Source organism: Zonotrichia leucophrys, chromosome 1 (assembly GCF_028769735.1).
Source record: "Zonotrichia leucophrys gambelii isolate GWCS_2022_RI chromosome 1, RI_Zleu_2.0, whole genome shotgun sequence".
NCBI lineage: Eukaryota > Metazoa > Chordata > Aves > Passeriformes > Passerellidae > Zonotrichia > Zonotrichia leucophrys.
The window spans coordinates 105068010-105085737 of NC_088169.1; the positions used below are offsets into that span (position 1 = coordinate 105068010).

General features: G+C 43.1%; 1 protein-coding gene across 2 annotated transcripts in view; it reads right to left on the minus strand.

Annotated features, from left to right (window-relative positions):
• Nucleotides 1-6165, minus strand: part of CXADR (CXADR Ig-like cell adhesion molecule) — a 32542-nt gene extending 26377 nt beyond the window's left edge. For both annotated transcript variants that reach the window (XM_064726544.1, XM_064726534.1), the window contains exon 1: nt 6025-6165. In XM_064726544.1, coding sequence (XP_064582614.1) covers nt 6025-6082 — 58 coding nt within the window. In that variant the 5' untranslated portion in view covers nt 6083-6165. The remainder of the gene's footprint in view (nt 1-6024) is intronic.
• Nucleotides 6166-17728: the final 11563 nt, after the last annotated feature.

Below are 17728 nucleotides of genomic sequence, written 5' to 3' on the forward strand. Positions count from 1 at the left end.
GGATGGGCTTTGGCAGCAGCAGCATGAGGCTGCTCTGACACAAGGGAGGGGAGAAGGAATCCAATGGCACGGCTGGAAGGGGCAACAAGCACAGCAGACACGAAGATGTAACCACATCACATCTGTAATGGGGACAGGTGTAATGCGACACTGTACCTTCAGACTGCACTTCAGAGACTTTAAGAAACAGCACTGAAAAGCCCAAAATGAAATGAAGGCCAACCTTACAAAGACTTTTTTCAGTGACCACAAAAAATAATAAGATCAGGGCCAAAATCCTGCCATGACTTACACAAAATCCTGCCCCTTCTCTCCCAGGTCTCGGCCAGCTGCACAGGTTGTTTTGCCTTTAGCCCTGCAAGTCACTTTCCCACTACAGAGGGATATTGGAGGCTTACACAGTCACTAAGCAATCAAGGCACATGATTCGATCTTTTTCCTGCCAATTTGATGGCATTTAAAAGGGAGCTGAATGAAGCAGCTCGCTGGCAGTGTGAATGCATTGGGCACATCTGTCAGCCGATGCATCAGGGAGTTCACTACAATCCAACACTTAACTGAGCAGCCATGTTATTTGCACTTGAGTAAAGAGGCTTTGGCTCTTCTGAGCTACTGAACACACAATGCTTTTCCCCCAGTACATGCAAGGTTAGCATTAAGATTGACAACTACTTGATTCACTGGCACAGAGTTGATTTTGGGCTCTTTTCTTGTTACTGTTTCATTTTTTTAAATATAAAGGTGAAGCATCATAATGTCAGAGAAAAACATCTTGTCTGCCCGCTCTTGTTTCCCTCCCTGCCCCACTCCCACCAAAAGGAATAAGCTCGAAGAATTACCCACAAAGTTAAATAATTAAAAAATTTAGGGAGACTAAAACATATTTTTTTACATATACAGGTTAATTTTTTTGCCTTAAAACTGAGATTAAATATTCCTTGTATCTTATACTGTTAATACATCTAAAACAAAGAACTGAAGATACAGGATAAATGAATACAGGATACTTCCTTATGCAAACTAATTCTGTACAAGTTCAAACAGTTGAGAATGTATCAAATCCTCATCTTTCCCTCCAACACACCAAATAGTTCTTACTGACGAATTATTTTTCAGCATACTAAGCATATAGGCTTTAGCTGTAGGGCATGAAAAACAAATCTGTTAAAAAATGTAGCAGCAAGTGCAACTGCACAACTTGCAAGCATCAAGTACCTCAAATGCATCCTGACAGCAGCTAAAGGACATCAGAGCACCAGGGAATGGCTCCAGTGCAAAACCAATAAAGCTCCAAATTGTGACTCTTTATCACATTTTGAACACATTACCCAGGAAGTAGGTGAATTTTAAATAAATTAATAAATAAACAATAGCAATAATGTATTCCACCTATATGCATTTGAGGTTCCAGCTGACACACCCTTGCTATAATTCAGACTTGATCTCATTGAGTTGGATCAGGAAAAGGAACAGGCAGAAAACTGACCTCACAAAAATTTATTCTTTTTATAACTTTTAAACTCCCTGAACTAGCTGACTATGGAGCCAGATGAATTCCAGGTACAACTTTAAAGGGGGTGCAAAAATAATCTTTGAGGTTACATCTGGACATTTGACTGATTGCCTGATTTAGCCATGTAGTCTTACTCCTAGTGTTAGCTCTCTCCAGGGCAAGGTTTTACAGATATTTCCCTACTTTGGGAAAATACTGATCAAACAGAATAAGTTTTCCTCCTAATGCTCTTCTGCCATCCTTCCTGTCACTCATTCCCACCCTGCACCAGGGCAAATTGGCGGTAAAACACTTTCTTCTTTCAACTCACATGATCTAACCAGTTAAAAATTAAAGTTTTCAGCAACTGAGACCTGTTTACAACTGCAGTAAAGGAAAGCACCAGCTAGGATGCAGGGGCTGCTCATATTGCAGTTGCCACTGAAACTGCAATATGGTTTACACAGAACTGTGACTTCCTGCCACTTACTCCAGGACAACTGGCTGAAGAGACTTTTCTGAGCCATCTCCTGAAAGGTGCAAAGGAATAAAAGAGGAATTCCCTAAAAGGGAAGAGGGGAAAAAAGAAAGAAACAGAAAAAAAGAAAGTGTAACTAAATTCCTGTAGTAGAGGGGGTGGGGACACATACATTCTTCCATGCCGGTGAGCCACACAGTTGTTAAAGTCTTCTCCATATTTATTATGTTTCACACAGTATCTAAAAGTTTCAAGAAATCAATCAGAAGTTGCAACATGACCAAAGAGGATCCCTGTCATTAAAAGCTTACAAAACATGCAAACAACAATTGATTAAATTATTGTGGAAGTATGTTGAAACAATACTGGCCTCAAAAACAGCTTCCTAGTCCGTACAAATTTCTGCAGGCACTGTGGCAAAGGAGTTTTAATCTGCTCCAACACTGAGGCAGATTTAAAGATATTCAAGATTACTTTCTTGAAGTGTGAATGGAATTACAGCAAAGCATACACTTGCTCATATAAAAACGCGAGCACAAATATTTTTCGTAAAGCAGCAACAGAAGCCAAACCAGACACTCAGGAGGGGTGGTTTCATGTCTGTAAGTGGCTTGGCTGTGCAAGAGGCAAGAACTGGAAGTGAAGACAGAGAGGAGCTGAAGTTTGATGCAACACAGGGGGCAGTCAGAGGAGACCAAAGGGATGAGTTATAATAATCTCTGCAGCAGCATTCTCAACATAAAATTCCTTCTGGGAAACACAGATTAGCTAAGGAAAAATCACTCATTCAGATGTCATGGCTGATGTCACAGCAGCTGACTAACAGTGGATTAAGTAATCTCTGGTTAAAGACTTCATACTTCTTAAAACTCTAAGATGCAGGAAACAGGTCCCAAATTTCGGGCAACTTCTCACATCAATGGATGCTTTAGAAGAACCTGAACCCTGCACCTTGTTCAATTACTGCCCAACAGATGCAGTATCCCATGTTTAGCAATTAAAAGACTGGGAGTCATCATTAAACTCCTGTGGTAGTCACACTTCTAATTTAAGGTTCTGCAAGATCCTATTGCATGCATAAAAACATGAACAGGCTAAAGTTCCTTATTATACTTATTTGGTGTATCAACCACCAAATGCTGACTTACCATGCCTGCATTAGGTTCTACTCCTACATGCACAGTACTGGAATTACTTTTGCAAGTTTAACAATACGGCACTAACTACAGATTTTCCTAAGGTTTACCAGAACTTTTACCTTATTTAAAAGCTTACAATTCTGTTAATAAAGCATCACACATCACAGAATTTCAACAGAGTACAAAATTACCAACTATTACCACTGCAAACAAAAAACCAAAATGCACATAAAACCTACCACAAGAGCAGCAACAAAAGATATCACTACTGACTAAAGAAGTTCCTACCCAATTATTTACCTTAACACTCTACTCAAACTCATCCTCAGTTGGGGCATCCATATGCACAGCCATTTCTGGTTTGTAAAACCTTCCTCCAAAGGTTAAATGGTGGAAGGTTTAGTATGCATGCAGTATCTTTTTTTAGCAAGTCTCTGTGGCTAAGGTAACATTTTCAATTATTGAAAACTTGTGTTCTGAAGTTATGCATTTTCAGCAGCTTAAAAGCCGTAAATTATCATATTTGTTAAATTGGGATCACAAGTTCAGCACCTATATTTATTCTGTCATTGAAAACCCTACACAAACATGAATTTGCACCAAATGGAATGAGATTACTTTCCCAACAGTGCATACCCACAGAGAGACAGTGCCACACCAGGCGATGTCAGGATCACTGAACGCAGCTGGGTGAGGAAGGAAGTGAGGATGTTCAGAGTGACAATGTTTCTCCTGCCAAGCCACCCTTGGGTGTGACAGAGCCCTGCTTTCCTGGGCACAGCTGAGCATCTCCCTGCCCATGGGAGGTGGTGAATTCATTCCTTCTTCTGCTTGGCTTGCATGCATGGATTTTCCTTTCCCCATTAAACTGTCTTCATCTCCACCCACGAGTTTTCTCATTTTTACCCTCCCAATTCCCTCCCTCATCTCCACACAAGGAGAACAAGTGACCATGTAGGTGGTCCTCAGTTTCTTACTAGGGTTAAACCACAACCACCACAAATCCAAGTAACTTCAGCACCTAGGCAATGCTTCACTGACAACAGCTCTCACTCAACTGCACAAAAAATAGCTTCCCCTAAGTTTGGTCCATATGGAGAACAGCAACTCACTGACATCTGCTCCTTCAGTGAAGGAAGCAATGTCTATCTGCAGCACAGACCCAGAAACCGTAACTCAGCCTGATGGGAAAGAACACAGGCTAGTTCAGAAGACACCTCAACTCCTACCATACACGGATTATTCAATTATTTCCTTCAGAGGACTGAAATATACGTGTTTTAGAGTACAGTCACTCAACTGCATGAAAGAGGCATGTGTGTTTTTATTAGGAATATTTCTTTATTTACAAAGTCAATTTCACACTGAGATCTGAAGACACCTGTATCCTTCAGCAGAACTAAAATGTAAAATTCCATTACGGATTGACATTTCTTCATACATTAATTATTCCTAATTTTTGTAACCATAGCCTTTGATAACCTAGCAGTGCAAATGTAGCACATCTAATTCTACTCACAGTAAGTTCTTTTCACAGTTTTCGTTACATGAAGCTTTTCAATATAAATCTTGATGACAAACCTTGCCAACTAAATACTAGTAACCCACAGCATCTACCTTGTTTCTAACTCTGTTTCAGGAAACACATTTAATGCAGAACTACCTATTCCCTTTCATTCAGGAGATCAGAGTTCACCATTCCATTACAGACACACAGTTTTGATCCCATGAGTAATTTCCCAAAACAGCAGTGACATCAAGACAGGCATTAACATTTCAATAGGAAGTAAAACCTGACCCCCTGACACAACTGATACACATTTTACTGTGAAGCTGAGCCTCCATGGGTGTTTTGTCACCTTTTATAATTTCACATAAGTTTGGGTCAACTTCAATGAAAACTCGCTTTTATTTTAGAGGTATGTGTAGGAAACACTGATATGGCAGCCAAGCTGATTACAGGAACCCAATAACATCTAGGATTTGAGATGAAAAACATCTGCCTGCTTTTTAGCAGCCTAGGCACGTTTGATTTGGTATGTGTGGGTTCTGGGAATGGTTGATTGCTTTTTTTGTTCGAGACTATCTACTCCTTTGTTTTCTTTCATCACGAAAAACAAACGCGTTGAGGTCCATCCAATTCAACTCCTTTCCTCACACCCTCAAACCCTCTCGCGTTTCCCCGGCAGGGCTCCATCGTGTCCATCGGCTTTGGACAGCCGCGATCCGAGGGCTCTCCGGGAGCCTCCCGGCCCCTTCCACCCCTCAACAGCAGCGCCAGCCTGGATGCTGGAGGTGCTACACAGCAGGGTTGGGGTTTCAATGCAACACAGGGGGAATTTCTTTTTTTTTTTTTTTTTTTTTTTGCTTCTTTTTGCTTTTTCCACGTCGGTTTTCCGCGGCTCCGCCGCTCCAGCCGGGAGACCCCGGGCGGGCACCGGCGGCTTCCCGGGAGGCGGCGGGGGAAGGGGAGGGGGAGGCGGCACATAAAGCTCGGCAGCGGCGCTGAGGGCGAACAAAGCCCAGGTCGGCTCCGCGGCGCGGCCCCTCCGCCAGCGCCCGCCCGGGCACCGCGCCCCGGGCTGAGGGCGGCAGGGGACGGGGAATACACGAGCGAGGGAGACCCGCACCCGGCCGGGACTCACACACAGAGTCTCTCTCACACACAGACACAGGGCGGAGACCCCCTCACGCCCACACACACGGCGGGGACCCCACACACGCAGGGGCGGAGGTGCGGCGCACCCCAGCCCCCGGAGCGGCCACCGTGCGGGCAGCACCCCCTCAGCCCCGCCGCGCTTCCTCCCAGCCCCACAGAGCCGCCGCTGCCTCCCGCCCTCCCCTCTCTCTCTCCCTCCTTTTCCCTTCCCTTTCCCTCCCGTCGGTCCAGTCCCGTCCCTTCCACCTGCGCCCACCTGCGGAGCAGAGCAGCACAAGGGCCACGCCGAGCAGCGACAGCAGCGGCGGCTCCATGGCGCGGCGGGCACCCGGCGGCGGCGGCTCCGTGCCCGGGCTGCGCCCCGCGCACCGCCCAGCAGGTGAATCAGCCCGGCCCGGCCCGGCCCCGTCACTTCCGGCCGCTCCCCGCCCCGCCGCGGCTCCGCAGCGCCCGCCCCGCCCGCGGCACCTGCGGCCGCCGGGGCCGCTCGCAGCGCCGGCCCGCCGGGGCTGCCCTCACCGCCCGCACGGCCGGCAGCGCGGACGGGGCGGAACACGCGGTGCGAGCGGCGGCAGGCTGCCCGCGGTAACCGGAGGGGTGCCCGCGGTAACCGGAGGGGTGCCCGCGGTGCGGCGGGAAGCGCTGCCCTGCCGTCGGTAGCGCCGGTCCCTTGCGGTCCCTGCGAGCGCCGAGCGGACGTGTCTCGGTCCCCATGGCAACGCGGCTGCAGCGCCTTGTGCGCTCCTTGTGCAGCGCACACGTCTCGGCGGTGAAGGATCTGGAATCGTGGAAAGCTCGCTCAGGAGACAAAAGGGAGATGAGAGCGTGTGAGGAAGGGCACAAAGCAGAGTTCGGTTCAATAGCAGCCCTCGCCGGTTCCAGAAAGAACCGGATCATGCTTCACATACAGCAAAATCAGATACATTTATCAGAATAGAAAGTGTACCTGATGCGGTTTATTTTCCATTAATTATTCCCTTGTGTGTGTCACAGCATACTGCAATAGCAAAGCTGTTTGATGTAAATGTGCTTCTGACACTTGTAAAGGGTTAAGTAGTTTTGGTACCCTCTGTTACGTCCACAGCTCAGTCTCTATTGGGAAAATGCTGCCATAACCAAATATTTACATAAAGGTTGTGCAATCCAGATTTTTCATTCCAAACAGATTTTGAAAGTGTTACCATTTCGTTATTTTTCTGTTATAAATACATTTGAAATACATTTTATATGATTACATTCTGTATGTATGAGGTGAGAGTTTAAAAAACAATTTTTTTTGCCCGTGTCAAAAGCATTGGATTAAGTGGGCATCATACAGGGTTTGTTTCAGATGCACTTAGCCAAAAAGGAGGTGCTACACCTTTCATTCGGTAAAGGATTCCTGGTGCTGAAATTTGCAGTGTCTCCATTTCTGCTGGAAATGAAGATTATGTGAACATGCACTTAAGTCTTTCAAAATGGTTGGTTACTCTGAGTAAAGCAGCAGCTTTTACCTGCCAGCTCAGAATTAGTTTTTTGATAAGTAGGGCAAATGCATTGTCATTTTCTATGAAGGTTCAGATAAGTAGTGCTTACATCTTGTAAGGACATGACAACTCACAGTGTCTGTTAGATCTCCTTTTAAAAACAAATCTACCCAATAAGATGCTGGATACTATACATAAAGCATAGAATTTCAATTTTGGAGGTTTCAAGCATTTTATTTAATGATAGAACAGAACTGTCTTTTCTTGTTGTGAGGAAAATAAAATATTCTTGTAATCTGAAGTTAAAGGAACCATAACCTCAAAGTAGGGGTATTAAGATTTTGCACTCTTCTGGCTTTTTATATGTGCTGCAGACTTTAAAGGGTAATCTGAGTCGAGCATCCCAGGCTGACTGGATGAGTGAGGTTTTTTGCTGTACATCCACTTGTGTCAACACAGAAATTATATACCAAGGAAAGTATAATGAGGCAATCACAGTCATTACAGAAAGAGAAAATGATTCGTCATTAGAATGGAGATGCTTGCCCTCCTGTGAAATAAATCCTAGCTAGTAATTAAAATTAATGCTGTACTGCACCTAGAAAACATGAGCTCCACGTTTTGACTAGCCTAGACAGATCTATTCCTGGTCTTCTTTAAATCAAAAACAACACTGATGCAGTCAAGTTCACGCTCCTGAAAAGTTTTCACATTCCAGCAAATGAACAGGATTTAATAATTATTTTAAAAAAATAAAACCAAAAAAAAAAAAAAAAACAATAAAACCCAAAAAACTACCTCAACCTGTTTCCCTACTGCAAACATTGGTCCAGCTGAAAAGGCATAAAACTAGCAGGTTTATTAGAGGATGTGACATTCTGTAGATTTTTAGTGACCTATACTTCCTGGAACAGTGAACACAATGTGAGAAAGAGATAACTGTGAAAATGACCACTCACAAAAGAAAAGGTCAGGTTCAAAACTTTTTAAACAGATTTCCACTAGTGCCAGTATTTTGGATCAAGCCCAAAAAAGGCTTCGGGATGAAGGCAGAATCCAGTCAACAAGGAAAATGTTGCCAGAGCAGAGGTCTGCAGTCCAGACCCACACACAATTTGCAAATGGAAAATTATTTCTCATCTCTCTTATGGAGAATGCTGTCCCATGCTCAATAATCTTATGTTTTTATGTTAAATATAAAATATCCATCTCGTGTGTTTAATTGTACAAAAACCCTTCAGTACTACCCCTACATCAGTCTCAGCCTGAACTTATCTATAACTTGAAATAAAATGTAAAATGAATATAATAATCTCTAAATTTTATATAATTACTTGCCTGCCTGACCTTCCATGAAGTGAGGTTACTCTGGGTTTAGTTTCTTGAGGGGATGGGTAAAAGAGCACCAAATGAAGTTACATGTTGAAGTGAGGGAGCGACCACCTTTGTTGATTTAGCATCTGACTCCGTTTATTCACTCAATCAGTCACTTTTTATAACCGTGTTAATTAAGTTCATGCATATTGCAAAATCTGAGCTCCTGACAGGCTGTAGAGAAAACTTCAGCTCCTCCTTTTGTTTACAATACCTGAAGTTAGTTTACTGAAACCAAGATCAGTGTTCCCACCATAATATGAAAGGTTCTCAAAACCTTCATATCTATTCCCAGGCTGGCCGTCTGTTCCCAGTAGCAGCCAAGGACAGAATGGTCTGAGAATCTTGTTGTTTATATAAAAGGTGGCTGAGAACCTAATTATTTACAGGATAAAGCCTGGGAAAGGCTGCTTCGCAGCAGGCTTCTATATTTCCCTCAGCTGAATACCTTCATGGCCTCTTTCTTTAAGCCATGCTTAAACCAGGCTCTCCACAGTTACTCACTGGTTTGACTTACAGGAGAAGTGAAATGGAAATCATCCATGCTTGTGTTACACAGGTCACACAGGACATGTCCGTGCCATACAAGGAAAGCAGGGCTTGTTTTCTGTTTCAGTTTCTGTCCTGTACAGGAGGAGCTGCTGTCATCAGCCATTGCAATACCTGAGACAAAATTCCCAAAAGGACCATATAGTTCCTGAAGTGGATACCAGCATCTCTCAAGAAGAAAACAAAATAGGGAAGAAAACTAAAGAGGAGGAGAAAACAGTACCCCGGGGACTTCGGCTCTGCATTTTTAGTTATAGGAGGGAATCACATATGGGACACATATTCTTCTGGAAAAAGGATGGATCAGCAAACCCCATTGCTTTACTCTGTAATCCAGGCCAGAGTAGGCATGAGGGAGTGTTTGGGGAGTTGAGGTAGGAGGGCAGGACCATTTCTGTTGCAGGCTGTTGGTGTTCAGTGTGAACCCACCTGGAGGTTGCCCATTTAAACTGGAGGTGCCGCAGCCCTGCTGTCCCCCAAGCCCCAAACTCCCATGTGTGCACTCGTGTTGGCACTGGAGCTCAGGACAGCAGTGGATAAGATAGTTTGGGAAGCCAGGCTGCCCAAAGATGAAGACCTTTTATTTTCAGCCAGCTGAGCTCCATGAAGTATTTTCCTGGTTATTTGCCTGCCTGGCAGCTAGCACAAAAAAAAGGAGTGGCTGGGTGGCAAGAGGGGAAAAGGAAGGACTGAGAATCAACTGGACTCAGTTTTATTCAGCACCATATCTAGAGCTGTGTGAACAGGAAGGTTTAATTTGTGCAGACATTTTTTCCAAAATGAATTTTGTCATTGCTTATGCTGGCGTCTGTGCCCGATGTGAGGAACGGCCACTTGTCCTGCTCAGCTTTTTGGCACTAACTGCCCTTATCAGCATTAGTTAAACCAGCCCGGGGCCAGGTCAGGCTGATATGCTGAAAATAGCTGCCAGAGTCAAGAGATGGTCTACATTAAGTTCTCATCAACTCGGGATGGTTACAGCAAAGGATTTGGAAAGGCAGAGTTACAGAGAGCTGAGTATTTGATCAAAAAGCTTTGAGTGCAGCTCTCAGGCTCAGTCCCAGGCAGCAGAGCCTGGAGCTGTGTCCCAAGAGCAGCTTTCCAACCTCCCTGCTGGGACAGGTCCAGTGAGGGATCACCCCCTTCCTCAGCTTCTCCAGGGAGTGTTGCACCCTGTGACCAGGGTTTGCCTTTTCTGTAACTACCTTGGGCTGTTTCCAACTAAGCTTTCATGCACTTACAGCCTTTTTATAGTGATAACTAAACACAATCCATTACTGGGGAAAATAAGCAGTAAAGGAAAAATTATTCATCAGTAGGTAAGCTTTAATTGTCTTTAATTCGACTTAATTTTTTTGAGAGCCAGTCTGGTTTCTAGTTCAAATAACAGCTTTCCCATTTAGCACCTCAGTCAAGTGACAGTTGCACTCAGGGTGAAATTTGCACCTTGCCGTGCTCCTCTTTTTGGAGAGACAATTTTTAGCAAAGACGTTTTAAGAAGGTAGCAATTTACACCTTTGTCTCTATGTAATATTAAAGCTTAGAAAAATCATTTGCCTTGAATAATTTTCTCTCAGCAGTTACTTGGACGTTTGCATCATTTTGAAACGGAGAAAGGAGAAAGGAGAAAGGAGAAAGGAGAAAGGAGAAAGGAAAACGGAGAAAGGAGGAAGGAGAAAGGAGAAAGGAGAAAGGAGAAAGAAGAAAGGAGAAAGGAGAAAGGAAAAAGGAGAAAGGAGGAAGAGCAGTCCACTACCAGTGGTGGTTAGAGTTAACCCAGGCTTAAACCTTTACATTTTTGCTGTGAAAGGGAAGCAAAATCCATGTAATATAAAATAGATTTGCTTTGTTTGAAGTCCAGAAGAGGAGTGCATAATGTGATTCATCTTTATAGAAATATGAGTGTTATCTTTTCTTAATTATATATTTGTATTCAAATTTATTTGTGTTCACATTTTCATTGTCCATGCATGGCAGTAAAAATGTAATGTCTGTTGGCTGGAACATTAATGCAATAGACAATACAGACCCATAGTCTTGCAAACTGTTTTTTCTGAGCTTATATTCACCACAGTGATGATTGAAGAACAATTTTTTTTAAAAGGACAAAAATATGTGATTTGCAGAAGTGATGAGGAAATTCAGCTTATTAAAAGAGAAGTCTTATCTTAAACACACCATTAGCAGCTGAGCTGAAGATTTTCAGGTTGAACCCATTGATCTTTGTCTTATCATTATATTTCTTGATGAAAAGTCCTTCTCCCTCTTCCTGGTAGTCCCTTTCAGATACTGGAAGGAACTCTTTGGAGAGTACAATTGAATGGGAAGTTAATCAAGGGATGCCAGAGGCAATGGGCTTTCATATCTAATCCTACTCGGGTCAGTTTTAATAGTGCAGAACTAGTAGCTGATGGTGGCTTGGACTGCATTATGGACTTCCAGGTTATTTTATTTGTGCAAGGCATTCATAAAGGGTACTTTAGCACTCACCAGTCTCCTTGGTGTCTGTACCTACCACTGGGGACATTTCCTGAATTGCTGCTCAGCCTCCACTGTCCTGATAGTCAGCCAAGTTCCTCCTGGTTGGCACTGCTGACATTGCCTGGTCACTAGCAAGCTACTCAAAGCCCTTTCCTGGGATGAAATCCCAGCACCCCTGCAGCAAGGTTCTCTGTAATCTGTGGAAACCACCCCTTCTTAGGAAGCATGAGGCCTGAAGCAAGTGTGTGAAGAGGGCTCAAGAACAGGCACAGGGTGCCATTTCAGGGCTGTCGGCTCTCCTGTGGAGTCAGTAGCTGAGATGCCTTCACCCCTTGTCTCACACTTCTCTCACTCTTGGCCTGTGTGAGACACTCTGTGCTCAGCTGGCTGCGCTCTGTTTCTGACATTTTCTTTGCGTAGGTGTCTGGCACTCCCCTCTCCTGGGAAAGCCTCGATGGATAGCTCAGGGCTGTGAAATCTGCTCCTCCCAGCAGCTTAGGTGTTTAGGGTAACTACAGCAGTTCTTGCAGCCAGGCTCCTTAAAGGTAGCTCAGGGTTAACTACTGTTTCTTCCAACAAAATTGTTAAATAACACAGAGAATCTGTGTGTTGGGGCCCACAAGTTACAGACATTCTGACAGTACTTCCACTGAATACCTGTTGTCACTGCCCATGAGGTTGTTGCAGAATGATCATTTTCTCCAATTTGATTGAAGCTTTGTGCTGCTCAGTCTCCTAAGTCATCAGCTTCTACTTTCACAAAAAACAGATCTTTTATTAAAAATGAAAAAATACCAGAACCTGTTTGCAGCTGATAGACTGGGAAGAAGACCTGCACAAATTGTAAAAATGACCCAAATAAAAATATCTTAACTTCATTTGTTTTAATAAGATTTTCTTTGTTGGTTTTAATTCAGCCTAAGTATTTGGGGGTATGTGGAGAAGGATTTTACTCATGAGTTTTTGGTTGGTTGTGTCACTATAGGACACGAAATTACACGACACGGACAAGCTGCTCTTTCAGGGTAAAAAGAGAGTTTTTTATTTCTGACTCAAATACTTATAGATTTACAAAAGTGACAGTGGGTTGGAGGGTGAAAGTGCCACCTCTCCAATGACACTGGACAAACCAACAGTCTATCAAATTTCTCCTTTTCCATAAAAGAATACAAAACAATGAGTTATTTACATAAAATGCGTGAGAAAGTTCGCTACAAGAATGTAAATATCAGAAGGCTTAGAAAATCTTAAAAAATCAGGGTGACAGGCTGTACTGTATAAATTTCCTAGCTCATTCTGAGGTGGATGCCACTTCCTCCTCCATTTCCTGTACCCTGGGTGCTGGTCATGTACCCTGGGAGCAGCTGCACTGACAAGGGTGACAGAAACCACCCTTTGCCCTTCATTGCTTCCTGCACAGCAGCCACACCCTGCTGGGCATGGCAGAGACCTCGGCACAGGGAACCCACACAGGGTTTTTTTCAGGGTGATGTTTCTGGTTGTCTGAGCTGGATGTTCTGAAGGAGCCTTCCCTCATGGAGGTAAAAGCAGAGGTAGAACAACTTTGAGCACAGAACTTCACCAGTTTCTGGAAGGGAGTGCATGATGTGGCTGCTTGAGACTGCTCACTGACTCAAAGAGAAGCCTTCCCCTCTCATACACACAGTTGTCCTCTGTGGGGATTTTCCTTCCCTGTCCAGTGCATTTAAACAGTGTCCTGTTGTAAGGCTGACTCCTACATTTTGTTTCAGGTCCACTTGGATGCATTTTTACTTGCTGGATCTTTTAGCATCACATCATTCTGAAAATCTCACTTGGTTTTTGGTTTTTTTTTTTAGTTGGCTGGTTGGTTTTTGTGGTCTGTTTCGGTTTTTTTAGGTAGGGTTATGTAATTTCCCTTCCCACTGTATAAACAGGTTGGGTTGGTTTCAGTAGTGCTTTGTAATTACATTAGCCCAGGAAAAAAAATGCTGACAGTGTAGGGAATAGATATTTTTACAGCTAATGACCTTTGTGAAGTCTTGCGTAACTGTTTGCCGTGAAACCTGTTCAGGATGGCTCTCCAGGGAGCCTCTGGAAAGTGTTTGCCCAGGGGAAGCAGCACCTAGCTGGGAGTCTGGCACTGTTAACCTCATGGCAAACCAGAACAATGTCACTGCTGATTGTGTGTGGCAAGTATTGCAGAATTCTGGTGTATCTGGGGACATTCTGTGAGTAGTCCTCTACCAAAAAACTGCTTTTCAAATTATGTACTTTAGGGTGTTTTTTTCTGAAAGCAGTTTTCCCCTTTTTTCCATGCTTTCAGCTTATTGCCTCTTGTTAAGTCAGATTTCAGTGATGAATGTCACCCTGAATTATACTTTAATGTTTCATCAATTAGTGAAATGCTCCAGAAGGATGAGCAAAATGTATTCAGGAGTTCAAAGCTAAATGGCCTGACATGGAGAGGGGAGTGGAGAGGCAGGACAGCCAGAGTCTTGGTTTTGCTGTTTGTTGAAATCTCTGGACTATTTGCTTAATCTCTCTGTCCTCAATTTGCTTCATCTGAATAATTGCATGATTAAATATTAAATTGCATTATTAATAATTTCATGATTATTTGCTTGTCTGAACGGGACAGTATGAAAAACTAAAATCAATAGCTTATTATTGTCAAAACACTTCAGTTAATGCTGATCATAAAGAGAACACCAAAGTGCAAGAAAAGTTATAGGAACTTGTAAGGTCCATTTCATAGGACAATTTAGTGCATTTTATGACCTCTCCCTGGAAGTTCAGAGATCTGTTTACAGTACAGGCTAGCACAGGCTGATGCTGTGTCTGCAGGGAATGAAAAGCTGCAGTCCTGGCCCTGTACTTTCACTGCTCCCTGCTACTCTATTTTTCTTTGGCAGTGTTCAATGCCTTGCAGCCACTGGGGAGATGAGATTTGCTAAATTGTGGGATTTGCCCAGAGAAAAAGAATTATCAGGACAGCGGAGGGTTGGGATCTTCCCCTCTCAGGCACGTGAGCAAACTTTTATATCATCAGTTTCCATGATGGCTCTTGATATTTCACCTTAGCAATACTTCACCTAAGCACAGGCTGCAGGAGAAGTCCTGGCACCCTTGGAATGAAGGGCTGAGATCCCACAGGGCTCAGATAGGTCAGAGGGTTCCCATTGCAAGGTTTAGCTTCCTGTCATCCCCCAGGCAGCAACGTGTAGTGGCTCAGGAAGCTGTGACACAACCCCAAAAAAGGTGTGACACAACCCCAAAAAAAGGTCAGGCAGGCAGTGTGGTTGTGGTTATTGTACCAGGTAAAGTGAACATCACCATTCCCCTGTGCTGGGCACTGGTGAGGCCACGCCTCACATCCTGTGTTCAGTTTTGGGTCTCTCATCACAGGAAGGACATGGAGGTGCTGGAGCATGTTCAGGGAAGGCAGATGGGGAAGGCTCTGGAGCACTGGTGTGATGAGGAGCAGCTGAGGGACAGCTGGGAGTTCAGCCTGGAGAAAAGGAGGCCCAGGAGAGACCCTATAAATCTGTACAGATCTCTCACAGGAGGGTGCACCAGGTGGGATCACCTCTTCTCCCAGGTCAAACAAGAGATAGGACAAGAGGAACTGGCCCTAAGTTGCACCAAGGGAGGTTTAGATTGGACATTGGGAAACATTTCCTCACAGAGCACCAGAACAGGCTGCCCAGGGAAGTGGTGAAGCCACCACCCCTGCAAGTATTCAAAAGATGTGGGTATGACCCTTGAGGACACTTGAATGTTTAGTGGTGGTGGGACTAGGCTAGCAGCTGGACTTGATCTTAGAGGTCTTTTCCAACCTTAACAATTCTATTATTTTAACTAAACCTGTTATTAAAAGACTGTCAGAATTATTAATACCATTGCCTGCTTGTGCTAAAAGGTTCCAGTTATGAGTCATGGCTCTGTTTCATCCAGTGCACGTGCATAACCAAATATTGATCTATGTCCTGAGTACCATCTACTCTGTTCTCCAAAGCAAGTGTTTCCTTTTAGCACTCTAAAAGGTGTGCAATTAATAAATCATCATGAACCCAACTAGATAAAAGCAAACTATTCAAGATAAAGAGTCCTGGTGGAGATACAGCATTTTTATTTTACCACAAAGTAACATTACTCCAGTGATAATTGATCTGGCATTGCAACCTCAGAGCAGGTCAAATACAATTCATTTTTAGTGTGACTTTATTACATAATAGGCCCTTCTTGGGGGTGTAGCAGCCTGGTTTGTTTTTTGACTGTCATTTAAGATGGTGTTATTATGAACTCTCAGTTGGAGGTTACTACCACAATAGCAGAAAAAAAGCTAAACAGGATGTGTGCCCACAGCTCAGCTTCTCTGGTTTACACCTTGAAATCTGCAATATCAAAGTGTGCTTATCTTATCAGCTTCAGGGTGAACAGAAATGACCAAAAAAGGGAAGGAGGGAGAACAGCCCTTCTTTTTATTCCTGCTTTTTCTCTGTGTTGGAACTTCTGGTGGCTGAGGCTGGGGCAGGGGTATCTTAGTGGGGTGAAATGGGCAGGGTGCTCTATAAACTATCCCTCTTATTTGTGAGAAAATTTTTATAATTTTCTTTAGCTGGCCTGAAGTATTTTATTTCTATTATTCTTTAGCAGCACAGAGAAATCAGAACTAAACTAAAACATTTATAAATCTTGACCAGATATATAGAGACCCCACTTCTCCCTGCAAGTAGAGAATAAAATTTTTGAGGAAAAAAAACCAATCAACAAAAACAACCAAAGGTATGACACAGATTTGTCATTTAAACAATGCATGCAAAGAATTAAACAATGTAAGTAAGGGAAAATAATAAGTTCCTCCAAGGTGAGTATGAAGCAGATGGAAGGAGATGATTATGCTACAAGTAATAACATATAACTGCCTACTTACTAGCAAACTGACATGTTTCCTGTGAGACAGTCTTTAAGCAAGGATGTAGAATAAATTAACTTAGTGGCCTTATCTTTTTGTGTGTGTGTGGGGGGTAGAGATAGGTGTCCTTTGATGCTACTTTGATAACCAAATAATGTCCTTTGATAATCAAAGAAGAAAGCAAAAAGGTGTTATGTGCAATAAAAGATGATGCTATCTGAAAATGCAGAGACCAAGAAGGTGAATCAATTGAAAGGATGTAAGAAAATATAGATAAAGTCTTGACCAATGCAGAACTAAAACATGTAGTGTTTATGACATGCTGGGAAAAGGAAGTGATGGAAAGACACAAAAGGAAATGTTCTGTAGTCAAATTGATGAAGCTGGAAGTAAGATGTGTTAATACATGGAATTAAAGAACAAGATTGTATCTGCTGAACTGGGGAAAATGATGGCAGCAGCTTATCTACAAGATTTTCCTGTAATACAGGAAGCAAACACTTCACAATTTAAAACCTTACCATGAAGCTCCACAACAATGATTTAAAATAAAATAAATAAATATAATAATAAAATGAATCTAATAGAATCAGTTGCCTTTCTCTGTAGGTGTAAGTCTCTCAGAGCAGTTTAGAAATGTTAATGTCTCTTCAAACAGTCAAAACAACCCTAGTGTTATGATGGACTTTTATTTGGATCATGGATTTAAAATGAAGACTGCAAAATCTTCCCCTCACCAATTCATACTCAGATATCTCTGCCCCATCACATTCTGCTGTCTCTTTGCTCTCATACAGATGGGAACTGGATGGCCTATTTTGAATATTACAATATTTATGTACGTCCCAAGCACGGCAGTTCCTCTCACCAACCTTCACTTCCTCCTCTGACACCAGTAACACTCTGTCACTGCCACAGGGAGTGTTGTTACCTTTATGAAAAAGAAAGATTTTTTTCTTGGGATCTAGTTCAAGGCTCATCCCAGAGATACTTCAAACCTGCATGCACTGGCACAAATATAACCCTCTTAATTTTTTTATTTTTTCCCAATTGTTTCCTCAAGATCGCAGGTGAGATACACATATACTAAAAAAACATGCTATTCTTTCTTCCCAGAGAGGGAAAAGACCAACCCAGATGCTGACTCTTATGTTTCCACTCTTGTCTCTTATATTTACTATCTCTTATATTTG